Source organism: Oryza glaberrima, chromosome 5 (assembly GCF_000147395.1).
Source record: "Oryza glaberrima chromosome 5, OglaRS2, whole genome shotgun sequence".
NCBI classification, from domain to species: domain Eukaryota; kingdom Viridiplantae; phylum Streptophyta; class Magnoliopsida; order Poales; family Poaceae; genus Oryza; species Oryza glaberrima.
The window spans coordinates 24,541,574-24,558,891 of NC_068330.1; the positions used below are offsets into that span (position 1 = coordinate 24,541,574).

Below are 17,318 nucleotides of genomic sequence, written 5' to 3' on the forward strand. Positions count from 1 at the left end.
GCTGAGGCGATGCTCCCGGCGGCAGTCCTGGAGGTCGCGGTGAGCGAAAATCGGTGTTGCCCTGCCGCCGCGCCCTCTTCCCTCGCTCCTCGCAACCAGGCATTGAGCGATGGGATAAGTTCAAAGACACGGGACCCACGATTGGTAAGTTAGTTTGGATGGCCAAGTTTGGCCAGCGAAAGAAGGAATTTGGCAACTCATTTGATTTAGCCATCCAAGTATAGAGGCTGATGGAGTGATACTTTTTACTAAAGTTACCAAATTTTGGTTTGGAGAGGTTATTATAGAGGCCGCTGGAGGCCTGGAGATGCTCTAACCTCTGCTGCTGCGGGTGCATTGCAGCTTCTGGCCCTGCCGACCACCCGTGTCCGTGTGTATTTCTTCTACTAGCTTCAGATCATGCGGTCCCCGCATCCTTCGCAAGCCAGGGCCTGGATGAGATCACAAGAGTGCATGTTAGGATCCCCGCACCACTTGAGCCGCTTGACGCACTGCCACTGCACCAACGGAACCCTCTTCCCCCGGCGGAATCCTTCAGCGGTCGCCCACTCGCCCCACCTTCTACATCCGAAAATCTCATCAGGATTTGCCAGAACCCGTGCCGTGAACAGCAGGAGGTTAGAAACCAGATGCCGCATCGACCCTTGTCACCGCGCTCATGCCGATTTTACACGGCACAAGTGATGGAACATTCATATTTGTTGGTGACTAGTATCACCATAAACACCGCAAACACTGCGACACAAAGATCAAAAAAACAAAAAAAGGAACACTAAGGTGGTGTTTGAATTTAGGGACTTAATTTTAGTCTCTGTATTTAAACACTAATTTAGAGTATTAAATATAGACTACTTGCAAAACTAATTACATAAATGAAAGCTAATTTGCGAGATAAATTTTTTAATCCTAATTAATCTATAATTAGAGAATGTTTACTGTAACATCACATAGGCTAATCATGGATTAATTAGACTCAATAGATTCGTCTCGCGAATTAGTCCAAAATTATGATTGAGTTTTATTAATAGTCGACGTTTAATATTTATAATTAGTGTCCAAACATCCGATGTGATAGGGACTTAAAAGTTTTTAGTTCCATCTAAACAGTGTCTCATCGACACTTTGTCTATTGATCCCACGAAAGTAGACAGACAGCAAAGCATTCTGCTGTTGGATAACACAATTATCATAGTACAACAAACCAACACTACAAACACAGCAGCGATCTACACATGTCCTCTCTCTCATCTCAAAATACAGAAACTAGTACAGGATTTGACATTACTTAAGTACTCCAGTACAATAACTTAAAATGCCCCATGCCCATATCAACTCTGAACCTTGGAGCAAACTTCTGCCGATATTACCTTCAGCTTCTTTTGTAGAGCACTTACCTATGCAAATACGCACCAGGATTTACCCCTGAATCTATTTATTTCTGAAGGCTCATTTTGATTAATTAATCTCCAAATAGACTACTAGTGAGTAGTAGGTCTGCACAAATGTTGCTCTGATGCCTGCTTACTTCCGTTCCTGTCCCCTTTCTTCACTTGTGAGGGACGAGTCAATGCTGCAAATGAAAAGAAGAAAAAAAGAGAAGCATATGGTTATACTGTCAAATTTAACTACTGAATTAAAGAGTTACTCAGAAAACCCATTCATTCAGTGATGCACTTCCCAAAGAGTCCTAACATGCCGGAAGCCATACAAAAGGCTTTTGCTACATGCTACTAGTAAACAACTTGCTGCTATACCTTTATTCAGTGCAAGCTATTATCAATAGAAAACACTGGCTTATCTAGACGCCTAGAATATTTTTTTAGATAAAGGAGATTTCTTGGGAATTATCCTGGTCACAAGACAACTTCCTAACTTCTCGTCAGATACTTGCAGCATAAACATACTAGCAAAAGGCTAAACGACCAGCATGACACTTGGTACAACTACTCCAAGTATCTCGCAATGTGACTTGGCAGCTCACGCTGTTCCCTTCCATAGTCAGGAGCTTGTAGAAAAGATCCCTGCGCAAGGCAGCAACCCTACCCTGCGACAGACAAATGATGGGGAATCACGGTTATTATTCAGGTTAATCGAATTGGTGGAAAGAAAAAGAGGAAATGTATCAATGCAATGTGCTCACCGAATCTAGAACATTGCTCAGCTTGCCATCATAGAACTCGCGCGCATAGTATAATGTGTGAAAAACAGAGTTCCATCTGCAGCAGGAAGATGACTCAAATTTGTTATGGGATGAAATTTCATTTTCTTTTCTTTCTTGTGTATGTGTGGCATTGGCAGAAGCTACCCACTTTTGGCACCTCGGGCTAATCTTTGTGTGGTACGTACATGTCCATCCATCCGGGTTAATATCCCAGTCATCGAAGAATTTGTTTATACATGTTAGCAAGCCTGTGTGGATCATCGTAACTGTCTGACGGTGCTTAGCACTCACATCGGAGACCTCCCGGTGTTGCAAGACAGGGTCCAAAATGTGCATTTGCCTCTTCTCCATGTCCCAAATGTAGCATGCCCATGTATCACTAGCTAATTGAACCGGGGAAATGAGCTGTATTTTCGAAATAAAATGGTTCACTAGTCAGTATATGTGATGATCAAAGGAGATTGGATAAAGAAACACAATATATAATCCGTACCAGTTGGCAGTTCTGTATTTTGTAGCCGTTAATATGTTGATCAAACATGTCACTGACTGCTTTCATGGAACTGAAGTTTGGTTCAAACATCAAAGCTTTCTAAAACCAAAATCAAGGGGAAAAGACACCAAGCTTTGGTCATTGTTTTAACCATGATTTCTTATATATATATATGTGTGTGTGTGTGTGTGTACCGCGAATTGGGGTAGGAAGAAGTGACGCCACCGCTGCCCACATGGGTTTGTATTCATCTTGGCATCTAACTGTTGGTAGAGTCTGATCAATGCTGAACAAAGGTCCGCATGTAGAATACCACCGCGGATGACCTGCATTTTGATTTCCTTGGCACTTATCTCAATTGGTGTAGGCTTGTCGTGCTTGAACCAAACCCTTCATATAGGATAAACAATTAAAAATCAGTACAAAGTTTTTGTGTAATGAGAATTCACGCATTTTTAAAGAACTCCTTTTGCACACACCCGGTTATATCGTCATCACATGACTCCTCAAGCCAACGGAATAATCTCCCAGCTAATATAGAGTTTGGCCCCATTCATGAACTGTGCGCATTGAAAACGATGACATGCAAGATGGCCTTAGATGATTCCCCGCCTCTTTCGTCATCTGCGTCTCGCAACGTTCTGATTGCCCTTGGTACTTATCCTGTGCACCATTGTTGTTTTGATCCAATGTGGCGCCGTCTCCTGCAACAGCAGCAACACAAACACGATAGATGCATTTCATTCTTTAAAATCTCTCATTTAATTTGTTGTGTGTTGGGTGGGTTCAAGGATATATACGAGGTGTATACGTACTCATGTTAGCTTCTCCCACAGCAGCTGCTGATACCAACCAATCGAGGCCAAATTTGTCTTGCGTTTGGAAAACTGTGTTTTGGACTTGTGGGGGAAAAACAATAGCCACATTACTGCACATTACTCAGAAGTGTTTTTACCTTTTTTTTTCTTGGCAAGCTAACCTTGATCCAACCCACGATGGTTTGTATGAACTGCTGACGTCGCTTGGGCTGGTGATTTTAATAGATGGTGATGTGCGATAGGGGCCGTGCGTGACACCGACAACGGATTTGCACGGTCAGCAGCTGGATTTTGCTGTTCTGTATGCCCTCTTGCTGCATTTGCCAATTTGTTTGGCCCTAACAAGTCACCTTTGCCTGTGATGGATTGAAATGTTTGTGTCATGAGTACACATATATACTCGATCGAAAAATGCAACATCATGTCAAACGCAATACCTCTCAAATCAATGGGGGTTTGGGATCTATTTGCTGCAGAAGCCTCATGTGACAACTTGCTTCGTTTACGAGTAGTCTTGGCACCTTCTTTGACATGCATACGGTGCACAGAAACTAATTGTAAGTGTTTTTCTTTTCACTTTGAAAATGTAGAAACCTTTACTAGTATGAGCTTACCACCATGTGATGCAGTTCTTCGCATCGTTGCTGCTAGCATATCGTCAGTATCCACACCTTCGATTGCGCCATGTAATCGAGCGTTGGATCGATCGGGATTTGCTTGGACAGCTTGATCCATTACAGCCGAGTAACATTTCTCACCGTGTTCCGCTGCCAAAGCCTGCATGCCTTCCGTTAAAGATGAAAAAACGAGGCCACATTTCTCGTTGTGCTTCGCTAACAATGCCAGAATGCCTTCCTGCGTTGCCTGAAATGAATCTTTGATCTCTGCCATGGCCTCATCCAACATCTGCGTGCATCGTTCGCCAAAATGACGCAATAGATCGGACAGCTGCAACGAGAATAGAAAAAAAACACAAATATTAGGGAAAAATCTAATATCAAATAAATAGAAGGGGTGAGGCTTTAAACCCAGGCTAGCTAGCTAGCCCACCACCTTGGAGGTAGCGAGAAGACCCTGGGCGTTTCTCAACAAAAGGACGGGATTAATTAGTTTCAGAATCGATTTAATTAGCAAGGTGTAATATGCAGCTAGTTTTGTTGGGATGAAGGGATTAGCGGCTAACCTTGGCAGGCAGGTCGTTGATCAGGCCATGGCTATCGCTATTGCTCGGGTCAGTGTCGTCGTCGTCCGAAACGTCTATGGGCTCCTCGTAAGCATCACACCGAGCTTTACCTTTGCCCTTCATTGATGAAGAAACAACTGACTCAATAACATTTTTTCGCTTCAAAATGGAGTACTACGCAGTAATACGCTTAGCTTTGATCTCTACCGTCTTAGTAAAGCACAATCGTATTTTTTCCCTTCCCACTGAAAAACCGCTGAAAAAAATCCATTGTATATAAAAAAAAAAGAGACCAAACGTAAAGAGATTCTGAAAAAGAGAGAAAAGAAAGAATCACGTTCAGCAGGTCCCGTCCCGTTGCAATGCTTGAGCCCGAGGCAGCCTGTGACTACTCCCTCCGTCCCTCCCAAACTAATAAGTTCATTTTTAACCAATCTCACACATACCAACACAAAACCAACCAACAACTAGAATACATATACTTTATTAAATCTTAATGCAACGATAACTCTAAAAATAAACTTATTTTAAGATAAATATAAAAGCTAAAAACAAATTTATTATGAAACGGAGGAAATAATTCCTACTACTAGTAACAGTGAAACACCATCATCTCGCTGCAATAAACCCACCATTTTGGCCCCAACCCCTTCTAGTGAACGATGCCGTAATGGCGTAATGGGCCATATTTGAAGCAACACACATACTCTTTTCGTCCTATAATATAAAGGATTTTTGAGGGACATGACACACATACTAGTACTATAACTCTAGACTGATTTGTCACGTTACTCGAAAATCCCTTATACTATAGGATTGAGGAAATATCTCGTCTAGGCGGAAGAAAAAAAAATAAAGAACAGTAGAAAAAAAAATGCAGGAAGCGGGCGGAGCGATGAGAGGGGGATTGTCACCTACCTTGGCTGGCATCCTGCACCTCGTCGGCGCCGGCGGGCCGCGTTTGCCGCTACTTGGGAACGTTGGACGGCGAGGAAACGGCGGGGAAGACGACGGCGATCCTTCCTCATCAGTGGGATTGGGACTGGAAGGATGGAAGGGGGAACCAGCACTGGACCTGGAGAAGATCATGGCCATGGGTGCTACTACTAGTCCAAGAGGGAAGTGAGCTCTGCTGCTGCTGCTGCTACTTCTACTACTCCAGTCAACTGAGACACAGCACCAGTCAGCATGGTGCTTGTGTGAGAAGGAACGGCAGCCGAAACTGTTGAGAGCATCGCGAAGAGCATTTGCTACTTCTCCCAGCAGTAGAACTGCATTTTCTATCAACCGGAGACAACAGTAGAGGTTGCACAGTCGCAGCCTGTGGGCCACCGCGGCAGTGGTTCCTTTACTGCTGTAGCTGCCACCTGCCGCGCGGCCGCCGGAAACACCCGTTCTGCCTTCCGCCGCCTCTGTCCTGCTGACCACCAAAAACCACACAGCACACCGCATAGTGATAGATTAGTGTATGGAGTAATTAATTAAGGCTGTGTTTAGCTCGTGGAAAAGTTGGAAGTTGAAAAAAAGTTGGTAGTTTGAAGAAAAAGTTGATAGTTTATGTGTGTAGGAAAGTTTTTATGTGATATGATGTGATGGAAAAATGGCCTAAGAATTAGCAAAAATTTAAAAATAAGTTAATATGATTTTTTTAAACATTTTTATAGAAAACTTTCAAAAAACACTATTAGTAGTTTGGAAAACATATGTGTAAAAAACGAGAGAGTGAAATTGAAAAGGCGTAGTAAATAACACACCGGGGGTTTAGAATTTCAGATCATGCGATCTTCGCAAGCTGGATGAGATCAAGTGACAAAAGCTGACAAATTAGGCTGCTTTTATTTCTCCAATAAGAGTTGGATGAAATTTTGGATACTCGTGGCACGCTTTTCAAATTGCTAAACGGTACGTTTCGTGCGAAAACTTTTTATATAAAAGTTGCTCTAAAATATCAGATCAATCCATTTTTTAAGTTTGTTATAATTAAAACTCAATTAACTGCACGTTATTACCACCTCGTTTTGCGTGAAACACTTAATTTTTATCTTTATTTTTATCTCCAGGAGATTCAAACACCACCTTAATCTTCATTGTCCCAACTTAGGGTGTATTTTAGAGTAAACCGAACTAGAAGATAGAAAAGATATACAAAATGAGAAAAATCATTAGCGCACGATTAATTGAGTATTAATTATTTAAAACTTTTAAAAAATAAATTAGTATGTTTCTAAAGTATTTTTTTTTTGCTGCAAAAACTAGGATTGCTAGCCCACACACTCCCAAGAAAATAAACTAGCACCAAGCCTGATTGACGTTTTGCGTAGTCGACAATTGCTAGCCCTACAAAGGGGTCAAATACGCTCTGCCCATCACCAGCTCCAAGTAGCCAAACCCTGATGGACATCCAGCCATTGCCACAGAGAAAGGTTGTGAGGGGAGAGCGTGAGAGAAGATTCACTCGTCCCCCACAAAGACTCAATGGCGACATCTAAGTGCGTCGTACGCAGAATAAACCATTTGAAGGCTGAGATGGTAAGAGACAAGGCTTCTTAGACAATGCCTCCAAGGAAGTCATGTTGCTAGAAACACTGCCACAACTGCCTTGCCTACCTATCCACTGATTACACTTGGCTTTCAAGTAAAGAATCTCACTAGGAAGGAGAGGGAGGTATCTCGACAACACCCTCAGGAGAGATCACAACGCCCAAAGCGTCACCATTGTCGACCAAGATCACCAAGCTATGCTTTCGCCTGTAGGCCCTCCCCTAACATTGCAGCTCTGTCGCCCTACCACCAAGCAACTACTACTACCAGTATGCGATCTTCACCAAGCCGGCGCCCCTCCACTGACCAGCTCTCCATTCGAAGCAGACCTCAAGGGACCTTTTGCCGCTTCCTCCGCCACATTAATAGCCCTTTGTCAACTACCATCACTTCTTCCGTGCATCAGATCAAAGTGCACCCATCATGTCCGCCTCCAAGCGTCGTTCCTCGTTGTAAGCCTCCCACACGAAGCGAGGGCGGCAAGATCCAGCCACCTCTATTGCCTAAACACCACTCCGTCCTTTTTCCAAAGCTTCCCATGATCTGATCTGATAAGTAGATCAGCCGTAGTATGGGAGAAGCACTGAAGATGAAAAGAGAGCATTCCCAACGAGTCAACGCCAATATCGCTCACGCGGGAGGCATGGCCACATGGGGAAGAGGGAAAAAGGTTAAGACACAAAGAGGCATGATTGCGACAAACTGACAATGCATCAACTTTTGGTTGGAGGGATAGATATCTCTCCATGGGAGATGGCAATTTAACTTTTGAGTGTGTTTGATTGGTGGGCTGGATGAGTCGTCGAGAGAGGAAATATTCCACAAAGATATATGAAGATATCTGCCCTTGCTAATTTTGACTATTAGTAATTGATTAGCGATAATATATTTTGTTGTTAATTACTTCCTCCATTTCACAATGTAAGTCATTCTAGCATTTCCCACATTTATATTGATATTAATGAATCTAGATATTAGACTTACATTGTGAAATGGAGGGAGTAGTAATTAACGTGTCACTAATTAGATGTAAGTAGTCCAATTTTTTAATCAATTAGTATAGTTTCGGGTAGGATTAATGATACCTAATCTATGTCGTCATTACCATTACCTAATAGTTTATTGTTTATATTTAATCCATTCTAGTCAATCTAAACAAATAAGAAATTGAATAGGCATATCCACTCAATAAAAAAATTAAACTACCATATCCCTTAAAATATAAATGGTCAATATCTTATTCAATCTTGACAACCAACCAAATACATCTTTATTAGCCACAATTCACACACGGCCCAAGCAATCCACACACGGCCCAACCCAGAAACCTTCCAGATTCCTGCACCTCTTGACACTTTTGGCGTCACACTCGCCTATGTCAAATGCCAATGACGCACTGGCGCTGCACGAACTGAACCCACCTTCTACCTCTGAAATCTCTTCAGGATAGCCAGAAAATCTTCAGGATAACCACACTCGTTTCCGTGCACAACAGGCTAGAACCCAGATGCTGCATCCCTCGCTCCTTTTCAGGTTAGGGCTGTGTTTAGATCCATCACATCAACCCGTCATACACATATAACTTTTCAATCACATCATCTCCAATTTTAACTAAAATTCAAACTTTGCGCTGAACTAAACACAGCCTAAAAACACAAATACGGACAGAATTATGGCCCTGTTTAGCTTTCACATAAAAATTTTATATCTAGTCACATCGAATGTTTTAACACCTGTATAAAGTATTAAACAGACTAAAAAATAACTAATTGTACAGATTGCGACTAATTTACTAGACGAATCTTTTAAATCTAATTGCTCCATGATTTAATAATGTGGTGCTACAATAAACATTTGCTAATAATAAATTAATTAGGCCTAATAAATTCATGTCGCTATTTACCGATAAATTCGAATTATGTAATTAGTTTTTTTATTAGTGTCCGAACACCTCATGCAATACTCTATATAATACTCGATATGCACGTCAAAACTTTACACCCTCATCTAAACACCCCCCATCCCCCATGTATCGATCCATTCCATAAGACTGTCACAGCGTCATGCAGTGGCACGGTACAAGTGATACCATCACGTACAACACGTTACAGATGCTTCATCTTACAGCATAATCTTCCAAAACCAACCAGTTGTAAACTTGGTTTATTATACTCTCACAGAAGTAGACAAACTGCATACCATTCTGCTGTCCCGTAACATAATTATTACGTTGGTACAAGAAACCAATGCTTCTAAACATAGAAGCGCTACAAACACAACCGCGATCTGCTACGTGTATCGTATGCTGATCGCGGATTGTTATGGAACTGGAGATACAGATTACAGACCGGCTACAATAACACTTAAGATGCCCCCGTGCCCACATCAACTCTGCACCTTACGGGAGGAAACGACGCCTGGTGCCGCAGAAGCGTGCCTATCTGCCATGGATATTACCTTCAGCAATTTGACCGGGCACTTATCTATGCAAATATGCACCAGGATTTACCCATGCATCTATCGACTACTTAGGCTCATCTTGATTTATTAATCTCCAAATAAAGTAGTGAGCAGCAGGTCTTGCACAAATGTTGCTCTGACACTCGCTTGCTTCCGTTTCTGTTCCCTTTCTTCCCTTGTGAGGGATGAGTCAATACTGCAAATGAAAAAAAAAAAGAAATTTAGCAGATCGTTCAACTGCCAAAATTTGAAATTTATAATATATACCTCCCAAATAGTCCTAACATGCAGGAAGCCATACAGCAGCTTGTTGCTACACGCTACTCATCAGTCAAACAACTTGCTACTGTACATTTATTCAGTACTTCGTACAATGCTATTATCAACGGAATATACTGGCTTATCTTATTGGACTCGAATTATTGTGATCAAACATGAGCTCATGTTCTCTGAACGTATTGTACTTAAAATTGAATTGAAACTAAACATTGACATACCAATACTTAAAATTGCATTGAAACTAAACATTGACATACGGCACGAGTACAACAATAGCTTTTATGAAATTTTGTGACGAGTCAGATAGCGATGCTAGTTCTGAATTTGCAAGACAACCAAGTCTCAGGTGTTATTCAGGAGGATAACAAGCAAGACAACCAAGTCTCAGGTGTTATTCAGGAGGATAACAAGGAACAAGGTAATCACTACAACCTTCGAGTATACCACGTGTTTCTATCTAGCACGAACAAGAGCAAATACCTTGAATCCCATGGCTGAGCAGGTGTCTCTTTTACCACAGATGCATCATCTGGAATGGAAATAGGTGGTTTTGATGTTTCCTCTGTGTCTGATGTTGGAAAGCTAAGGCCAAACGATGACAGAAGAGGGTCAGCTGAAATATTTGTTGTGTTGCTGCTGTTGTTTGACCTATGTCCCCCACCTCCCAGAAGCACCTGCAAATGGGCTTCACGTAGATCTCGACTCAGCAAAGATAGGGCTTGACTGCCTGGAATAACGAATCTGCGCAACCTGCGACGATTCTGCAGGTTGTATAAAGTTAGCAAACCTCAAGCGTGAACCTCTCAAAACTCAAAAATATATATCTTTTATGCATCAGCTGTCATCCACAGCATGTATTACATGGGGCTGATTGGTTGAGTAGGCACTAGATAAATATACAGGAAAGCGGAAGTACCTTGAACAAGTACCCATGTTGCACAGTGATATGATTAAGCATATCTTTTGCAATCTTATCAGAGCAGATAGGGCAAGGCTGAAATGAAGGAAAGAAACAATCAAAACAAGACAATAAACTGTTATCTAGAATATTACAAGGAAAGAAAATATATTTCCAGCCATGTATAGAGCTTGCAGTAGAACAGATAAACACAAGATTATGCAGTTGAGGAATAAGAAAAGAGGCATCTGTGTGAGTCCAACACAGAACAATTTGATTTTTTTTCACAAAATACAAAAGCTAATCTGTTTTTACACCTTACGCAAAGCAGCTGCACAACAAGATGGCAAGAGCAAACTTCCTCTTTCACTCCAGGTTCCATAACACATACTCAAGTTTTACCTAGTAAACGAACTAGTGACCATATGAACTTCGAACAAGCTGATCCTGAAAACTGAGGCAAGCAAAATTTAGGCCTCCTTTGAAACAAAGGATTTGTGGAGGAATTTTGTAGGATTCCAATCCTATAGGAAAGTTTCATATTTGGTCCTCTGAAACAAAGGATTGGAGCTTCTCAAATCCTATGAAATTCCTTAGGAATGGCTCAATACATGTAGATTTTAGAGGAAAGCTAGCAAGAGATACAACCTCTTGGAAAATTTCCTTTGAGTCTATCTTTGTCATCTATTTCCTGTGCTTCTCCTCCAGTCTATCCAAACAGTCATTCATGTGTTTCTCCTATTCATGTATTTTACCATTCCTCATTTCAACCGGAGCCTTAACTTATCTTTGGAGAGCTGATGGCTATATATATTAACCACAGTTAAGTACGCTATCATTTCCTCAAGCATTTGCTTATAACATCAACGATTGCCAACATTTCCACTTCTTTTTTTTTGCCTCTCCATATACCTATTTTTGCGCAGCCCCAAATCTGGTCGTGGCTCCATGCAATACTACAAACTTGATTACTACTTTCGATGCCCAAGAGAATGATCCAACTAAAATTGCATCGCTGTACAGGTCAACACCTCAAGCTTTCCATCTTTTAATTCAGCAACATATGCTCTAAGCATGAGCTCGTCCTCCAGGTCAACCAAAACAAAGAACGCCATCTCTTCTACTCATCCAACATGAGCAGATTACGAGGAGGACGAACAACTCACCGCCGCATGGGGCTCGAAGGGGTGCTCCTCCTCCAGGTGCGCACAGAGGGAGACGACGTCGTGGTCCTCGTAGCAGTAGGGGCACGCGAACTCCGGCCTCACCTCCTCGTCCATGTCCACCTCCTCCATCCCCGCTCGATCTGCACCCAGCAAAACCAAACCAAATAATCAGAAAAAAAAAATCCCCCCATTAAACAGCCCCCGCACCGCACGGCAAAAGGGAGAAATCGAACAAATCCGAGGAGAAGAGAGAGAGAGAGCGAGGTGGACGCACCGGCGTGGCCGAGCTGCGCGGCGTAGAACCGCTTGGCGGCGGCCAGGCGCGAGATCCAGTGCTCCGAGTCCATAGGCTTCGGCGGAGCGGGTAAGATAAGGCTCGCTCCCCTCCCCTCCCCCACTCTCCTCTCCTCGTAGCGTTGGCCGCCGCTCCTCTCCTCGGCTCCACGCGATCAGCACGGCGGAGATGGAGCTCGGCGGGGTCGTCGGCGGGGAGAGGAGGAGGAGGAGGGGGAGGAGATAGTCTCCTCGTGCCTTATCGGGAGGTGAGGTGAGGTGAGATGCGGGGGAGGAGTGAGGAATGGAGCTAGGTATACCGCGGGTTTTTTTTTTTTATTCTTTGGGCACCGGGTCGCGACTCGCGAGGTCGCCGTCCCCCGCCGCGTCATCGACTCCTCACCAGCCAAGCCGGTGGCTGCCGCTGCCTCCCGGTGTTTTTGGGCGGTTTTACTCTTACCCCGCCGTGAAACGGAAACACGCCGCGTCGCCTTTGTCGCCGCCCACCGTATGGTGGATTGGTGGGGCCACGCCGCGGCGCCGGCGGCGTTCGCGCCAAATGCCCACAGCGTACGGGCGTGGGAGTAAAATTCGTTGGCATAAAATCGCATCCGTCACCGTGAGCCCGTGAGACCGGACCGTGGCCGAGACGGCGAGCGACCGAGGACGGGGTGAGCCGGGCTCCGCTTGACCGCGTGAGGTCGGCGCATGGTCAGGCTAGCGTGGGCCGTGGGGTGGAGTTCGTGTGTCGGCAACAGCGTGGTGGTGTCGCTCCAGCGACGCGTGTTGGTAGCCATGGCACATCGGGACGACCGGACGAGTATACGTCCATTCTTCTCTCAGTACTCCCTAGTCCCTAGTCTTAAAAAAAAAAACTCAATTCCTAACGTTAGTTCCATATTTTTTTTTCCAAACTTCTAACTTTTCCATCACATCAAAATTTTCCTACGCACACAAACTTCCAAATTTTTCATCATATCATCGTAATTTTAACCAAACCAATTTCAATGTGAACTAAACACAGCCTGTTTCCGTATATAACGTTTGACCGTCCGTCTTATTTGAAAAAATTATAAAAATATTTAAAAAGATAAGTCATGCATAAAGTATGTTTTATCATCTAACAACAATAAAATTACTAATCATAAAAAAAATTCATATAAGATGGACGATGAGACGTTTGACACGGAAATCCAAAAATTGAGTCTTTTTGGAGCGGAGAGAGTGTCTTTTTAGAACGGCGGGAGTAGGAGTTACTAGCAGTAACTCACGGAGGGAGGCTCAGTTCAGTCATTATAATTTTTAAACGGTTAAATGTGTCAAATGCTGCGTTTCTTATAAAGAATTTTCTATATAAAAGTTGCTTCAGAATACGAAATAAATTTATTTTTCACTTTTAATAATTATTAAAACCCAATTAACATACATTAATGATTTTTTTCCTAACTTTAATCTACGGGGCCATGACCGGAGTTGGGTGCAAAAGCACTGATAAGCCTACTACCATTCTTTAACCCACTCCTAAATTAAACCCTCTAAATTAAACCCTCTAACTAGGGATGCAAGCGAACCGACCCACGAATTTATTTATAGGTCAAATACTAGATGATAACCGTATCTAAATATGCAAGTGGATCAATATATATACTTATTTTTAGATCAAATTATTAGGTAACCCGCGGGTTACCCACTAATTTAACTCGCGGGTTACCGACTAATTTTGTCTATAAATAGGTTCTCGGACAAGCCCGCTTGCAACCCTATCTCTAACCCAAAACTATCTTGACTTGTCAACAATTACGGATTACGGGTACAACTTCCCAGTCCATTTCAGAATGAACATTTTGTACCATCAAAATTTCGTGCAATAGGTACAACAACATCTACACCTAGGCATTTTTAGTTTTTTACTCCAAAGCAATGTGAATCAGACTCCCAACCTGAAAGAGATTGTACAAAGGAATTCCTCCTCTATGCACCACAAAAGCTATGTATAACGTTTCTACTAGTTCTCATCAGTATCTCACACATCTAAGGCCGCATTGCCTTTTTGCATCGTGTCACATGACCTGAAAAAGCTCTCAACGAGAAATTCGTCGCGGCTGCCGGATGATCACCAGTTCAACACCACCAACACAAGAAAAGGCTTTGATACTACATCGGTGCAGTTGCTCGATCTACTGCCCCAGCAGCCGCTTGACGCCGGACTTCTGGTCGGCGGTGAGCCTCGCCGGGAACTTGATGTCGAACTTGACCCTGAGATTGCCCTTCTTGGAGGGGTCCTTGGGGATGGGCATGCCCTCGCCGCGGACGACCTCCTCGTAGCCCGGGTTGATGACGGAGGTGATCGGGATCGTCAGGCTGCGGCCGTCGAGCGTCGTCAGGTGGACGGTGTGGCCGGTCAGGGCCTCGGCGAGCGGTATCTTCTGCGTCACGACGAGGTCGTTGCCGTCGCGGGTGAACACCGGGTGCGGCTTCTCGTCGATGATGAAGACGAGGTCGGCCGGGATCACGTTCGGCTGCTCGTTTCCTTTCTCCGGGAAGGTGATCTTGGTGCCCTTCTTCCACCCAGGCTTCACATCGATGGTCAGGATCTCCTCCACTGGAATTGTCTTCCTGCACAATCACAATGAGCAGCATTGTTCAGTACACAATACGAACTGAAACATAAGGCTCTGCCACATTGGATTATTAGCTTAAGGACCGAGGAGAATTGCTCAAGCAATTGATTAAATACTAATATAGCTAACAAATACTACTAGCTTAAAGAAGTTGTCTACACAATGCAGTTTGTGAAGAAATCATAATATTAGAAGCGTGGCACAAATAATCCATATCTCAATTACTATCTATCTAGAACACGCTGTAATTTGGAGAATGTATGAAATTAAAACTATTTGGATGGAAACAGTTTTAAGCATCCATCCCAAATTCAATTGACACAAGTGCTGCAGTACTAAATAAGTACTGCTAACAAAAATCGCTAATGGCCGTTCGAAAAAAACAAAAATCGCTGATGCTAATTGCATACTAAATTAAAACAGTTTTAAGCATCCATCACAAATTCCAATCTGATAACAGTGCTACAATACTAAATCAGTACTAACAAGTAACAAATCGTTAATGCTAGGACATACTCCAGTAAACAAGATTGTTAATTTTGTGATCTGTGAAGCAAAGGGAGAGAGACTTACCCACTGGCGTCAGCGATTTCCCTGGAAATCTTCATCTTCTTGGTGGTGCCTTTGTAGAGCTCCTCCAGGCTGCACGGCAGCTTCCTCTCGATCGCCGGCGCCTTCAACGCCCTCCCGGCGCCACCGCCGTGCATCCCGTGGTGCCCGTCGGCGCCGCCGCCGAACGCCGAGCCGAAGATGTCGTCCCCGAAGATCGACGACGAGAACCGCGTGCCGCCTGTCCGCATCCCGGGCCCTCCCCCCATGCCGCCGCCCATGCCACCGCCCATGCCGCCGAACGGGCTGGACGAGCCGAAGAACTCCGCGAAGATGTCCTCCGCGTTGCGCGGGTTGAACCGGAACACGTTGGGCCCGTCGCCGCCGGTGGAGAAGAACGTCGCGCCTCCCGGGCCGGCCCCGCCGGCGCCCGGCGGCGGGACCTGCCCCTTGAGCCCCTCCTCGCCGTACTGGTCGTACACCGCTCGCTTCTGCGGGTCGCTCAGCACCTACGCCGACACCCAGCACAAACACAAACACCATGGAAGCGTCACGACATTGCCCAATTCAGCAAAAAAACGAATCCACTCAGAAACAGATCTCTGTCTGGCTGCTTACCTCGTACGCCTCGGAGATCTGCTTGAACTTGTTCTCCGCCTCCTTCTTGTTGTTGGGGTTCTTGTCAGGGTGCCACTTCATGGCGAGCTTGCGGTACGCCTTCTTGAGGTCGTCGTCGCTGGCGGCCTTGTCGACGCCCAGGATCTTGTAGTAATCCATCCCCATGGGCTAAAACCTTCTTGAGCTCGATCTGTTCGGCCTCTTGGGTGTGGTCGCGTCGCGTTCTTGGCTATTCTCGCCGGAGAGGAGAGCTTCGTGTTGCCAACGCTGCGGTTGTGTGGTTTGGTACGATGCTGGGAGGAGAGAGAGGGGGGAAGAAAAGAGGGGAGAGAGAAGAGTCTGGAGAGGGAGGAGAGAAGAGGAGTGTGGAGATGGGTGTGGAAGCTTCCAGAACGTCCTGGAGGGCGCGCGCGCTATCTCGGTGCACGTGAGACGGACGGACGCGTAGTTGGTTCGGTTGGGTCGGAAATATTCTGCGCTCATCCGTCGTCAGCTGCCAGCCTGCCACGTTTGCAGCTTGGGTCCAAACTTTTCGATGAGAGAATTTACGCAAGAATTTATACGATTAAAATTTTATATAAAATTTTCCATGGAGAGCTTTGATTTTAAGGATTTGGAGTTTTCCAAATCCTACAAAATTACTATGAGTCTCATTGGTTAGCCTAATAACTCAAAATAAGAGCTAAAATTTGAATTTTCGAATTTGGTTTTAAAGTTGGTGGGACTATGGAATGGCTCATTGCACGTAGGTTATGCAGTAAGTTTGACAAGAGGTCTAACTTTTTGAAAAAATTCCTTTGAATCTCTCTCTCATCTAATTCATGTGTTTTTTCTGTGGTCCAATCAAACGACCATTCATATATCTGTTTTTATGTTTTACAATCTTCCATTTTGTACTTGCATTCATATCAGAATCTCGTGTTTTTTTATTTCTATGATTCAAAGGGCGTTTCGTTTTTGGAATTCGATTTGGCATGTGGTCTTTGTTTTTATCTCGGATTAGAGTTTGAGTTTCTGTTCTTCAAATTTTGTTCGACATTGACAAGTTTTGGCAATTCTTAGATTGCTACCATGTCAATTTTTTATTATGTCAAATTTTAGTATGGTTAATTTAACAAAATTAACAGCCCATAACCCCCATAACGAAAGCGCCACCGAGACCAATTACCGGCGATGCCTTCTCATCAAGCCGGATCGACTACTCGGCATTGCTACATCCGCCCAGCAACTCAACCAAAGGAGAGATGAGCTCGGCATG

At 44.0% G+C, this 17,318-nt stretch overlaps 2 protein-coding genes and 1 pseudogene across 2 annotated transcripts; all 3 read right to left on the reverse strand.

The window, feature by feature from the left end:
• Nucleotides 1–1,221: 1,221 nt before the first annotated feature.
• Nucleotides 1,222–5,881, reverse strand: LOC127773961 (uncharacterized; annotated as a pseudogene).
• Nucleotides 5,882–9,330: 3,449 nt separating this feature from the next.
• LOC127773969 (protein DEHYDRATION-INDUCED 19) lies at nt 9,331–12,592 on the reverse strand. The gene is made up of 5 exons (XM_052300219.1): nt 12,274–12,592; nt 12,000–12,139; nt 10,852–10,929; nt 10,416–10,696; nt 9,331–9,852 (listed from the first exon to the last, which is right to left on the reverse strand). Exons 1-5 carry the CDS (start codon nt 12,344–12,346, stop codon nt 9,744–9,746), a joined length of 681 nt encoding a protein of 226 aa, XP_052156179.1. The 5' UTR covers nt 12,347–12,592; the 3' UTR covers nt 9,331–9,743.
• Nucleotides 12,593–14,076: 1,484 nt separating this feature from the next.
• Nucleotides 14,077–16,460, reverse strand: LOC127772496 (uncharacterized). Its single transcript, XM_052298423.1, has 3 exons — nt 16,061–16,460; nt 15,467–15,951; nt 14,077–14,888 (listed from the first exon to the last, which is right to left on the reverse strand). Exons 1-3 carry the CDS (start codon nt 16,223–16,225, stop codon nt 14,450–14,452), a joined length of 1,089 nt encoding a protein of 362 aa, XP_052154383.1. The 5' UTR covers nt 16,226–16,460; the 3' UTR covers nt 14,077–14,449.
• Nucleotides 16,461–17,318: the final 858 nt, after the last annotated feature.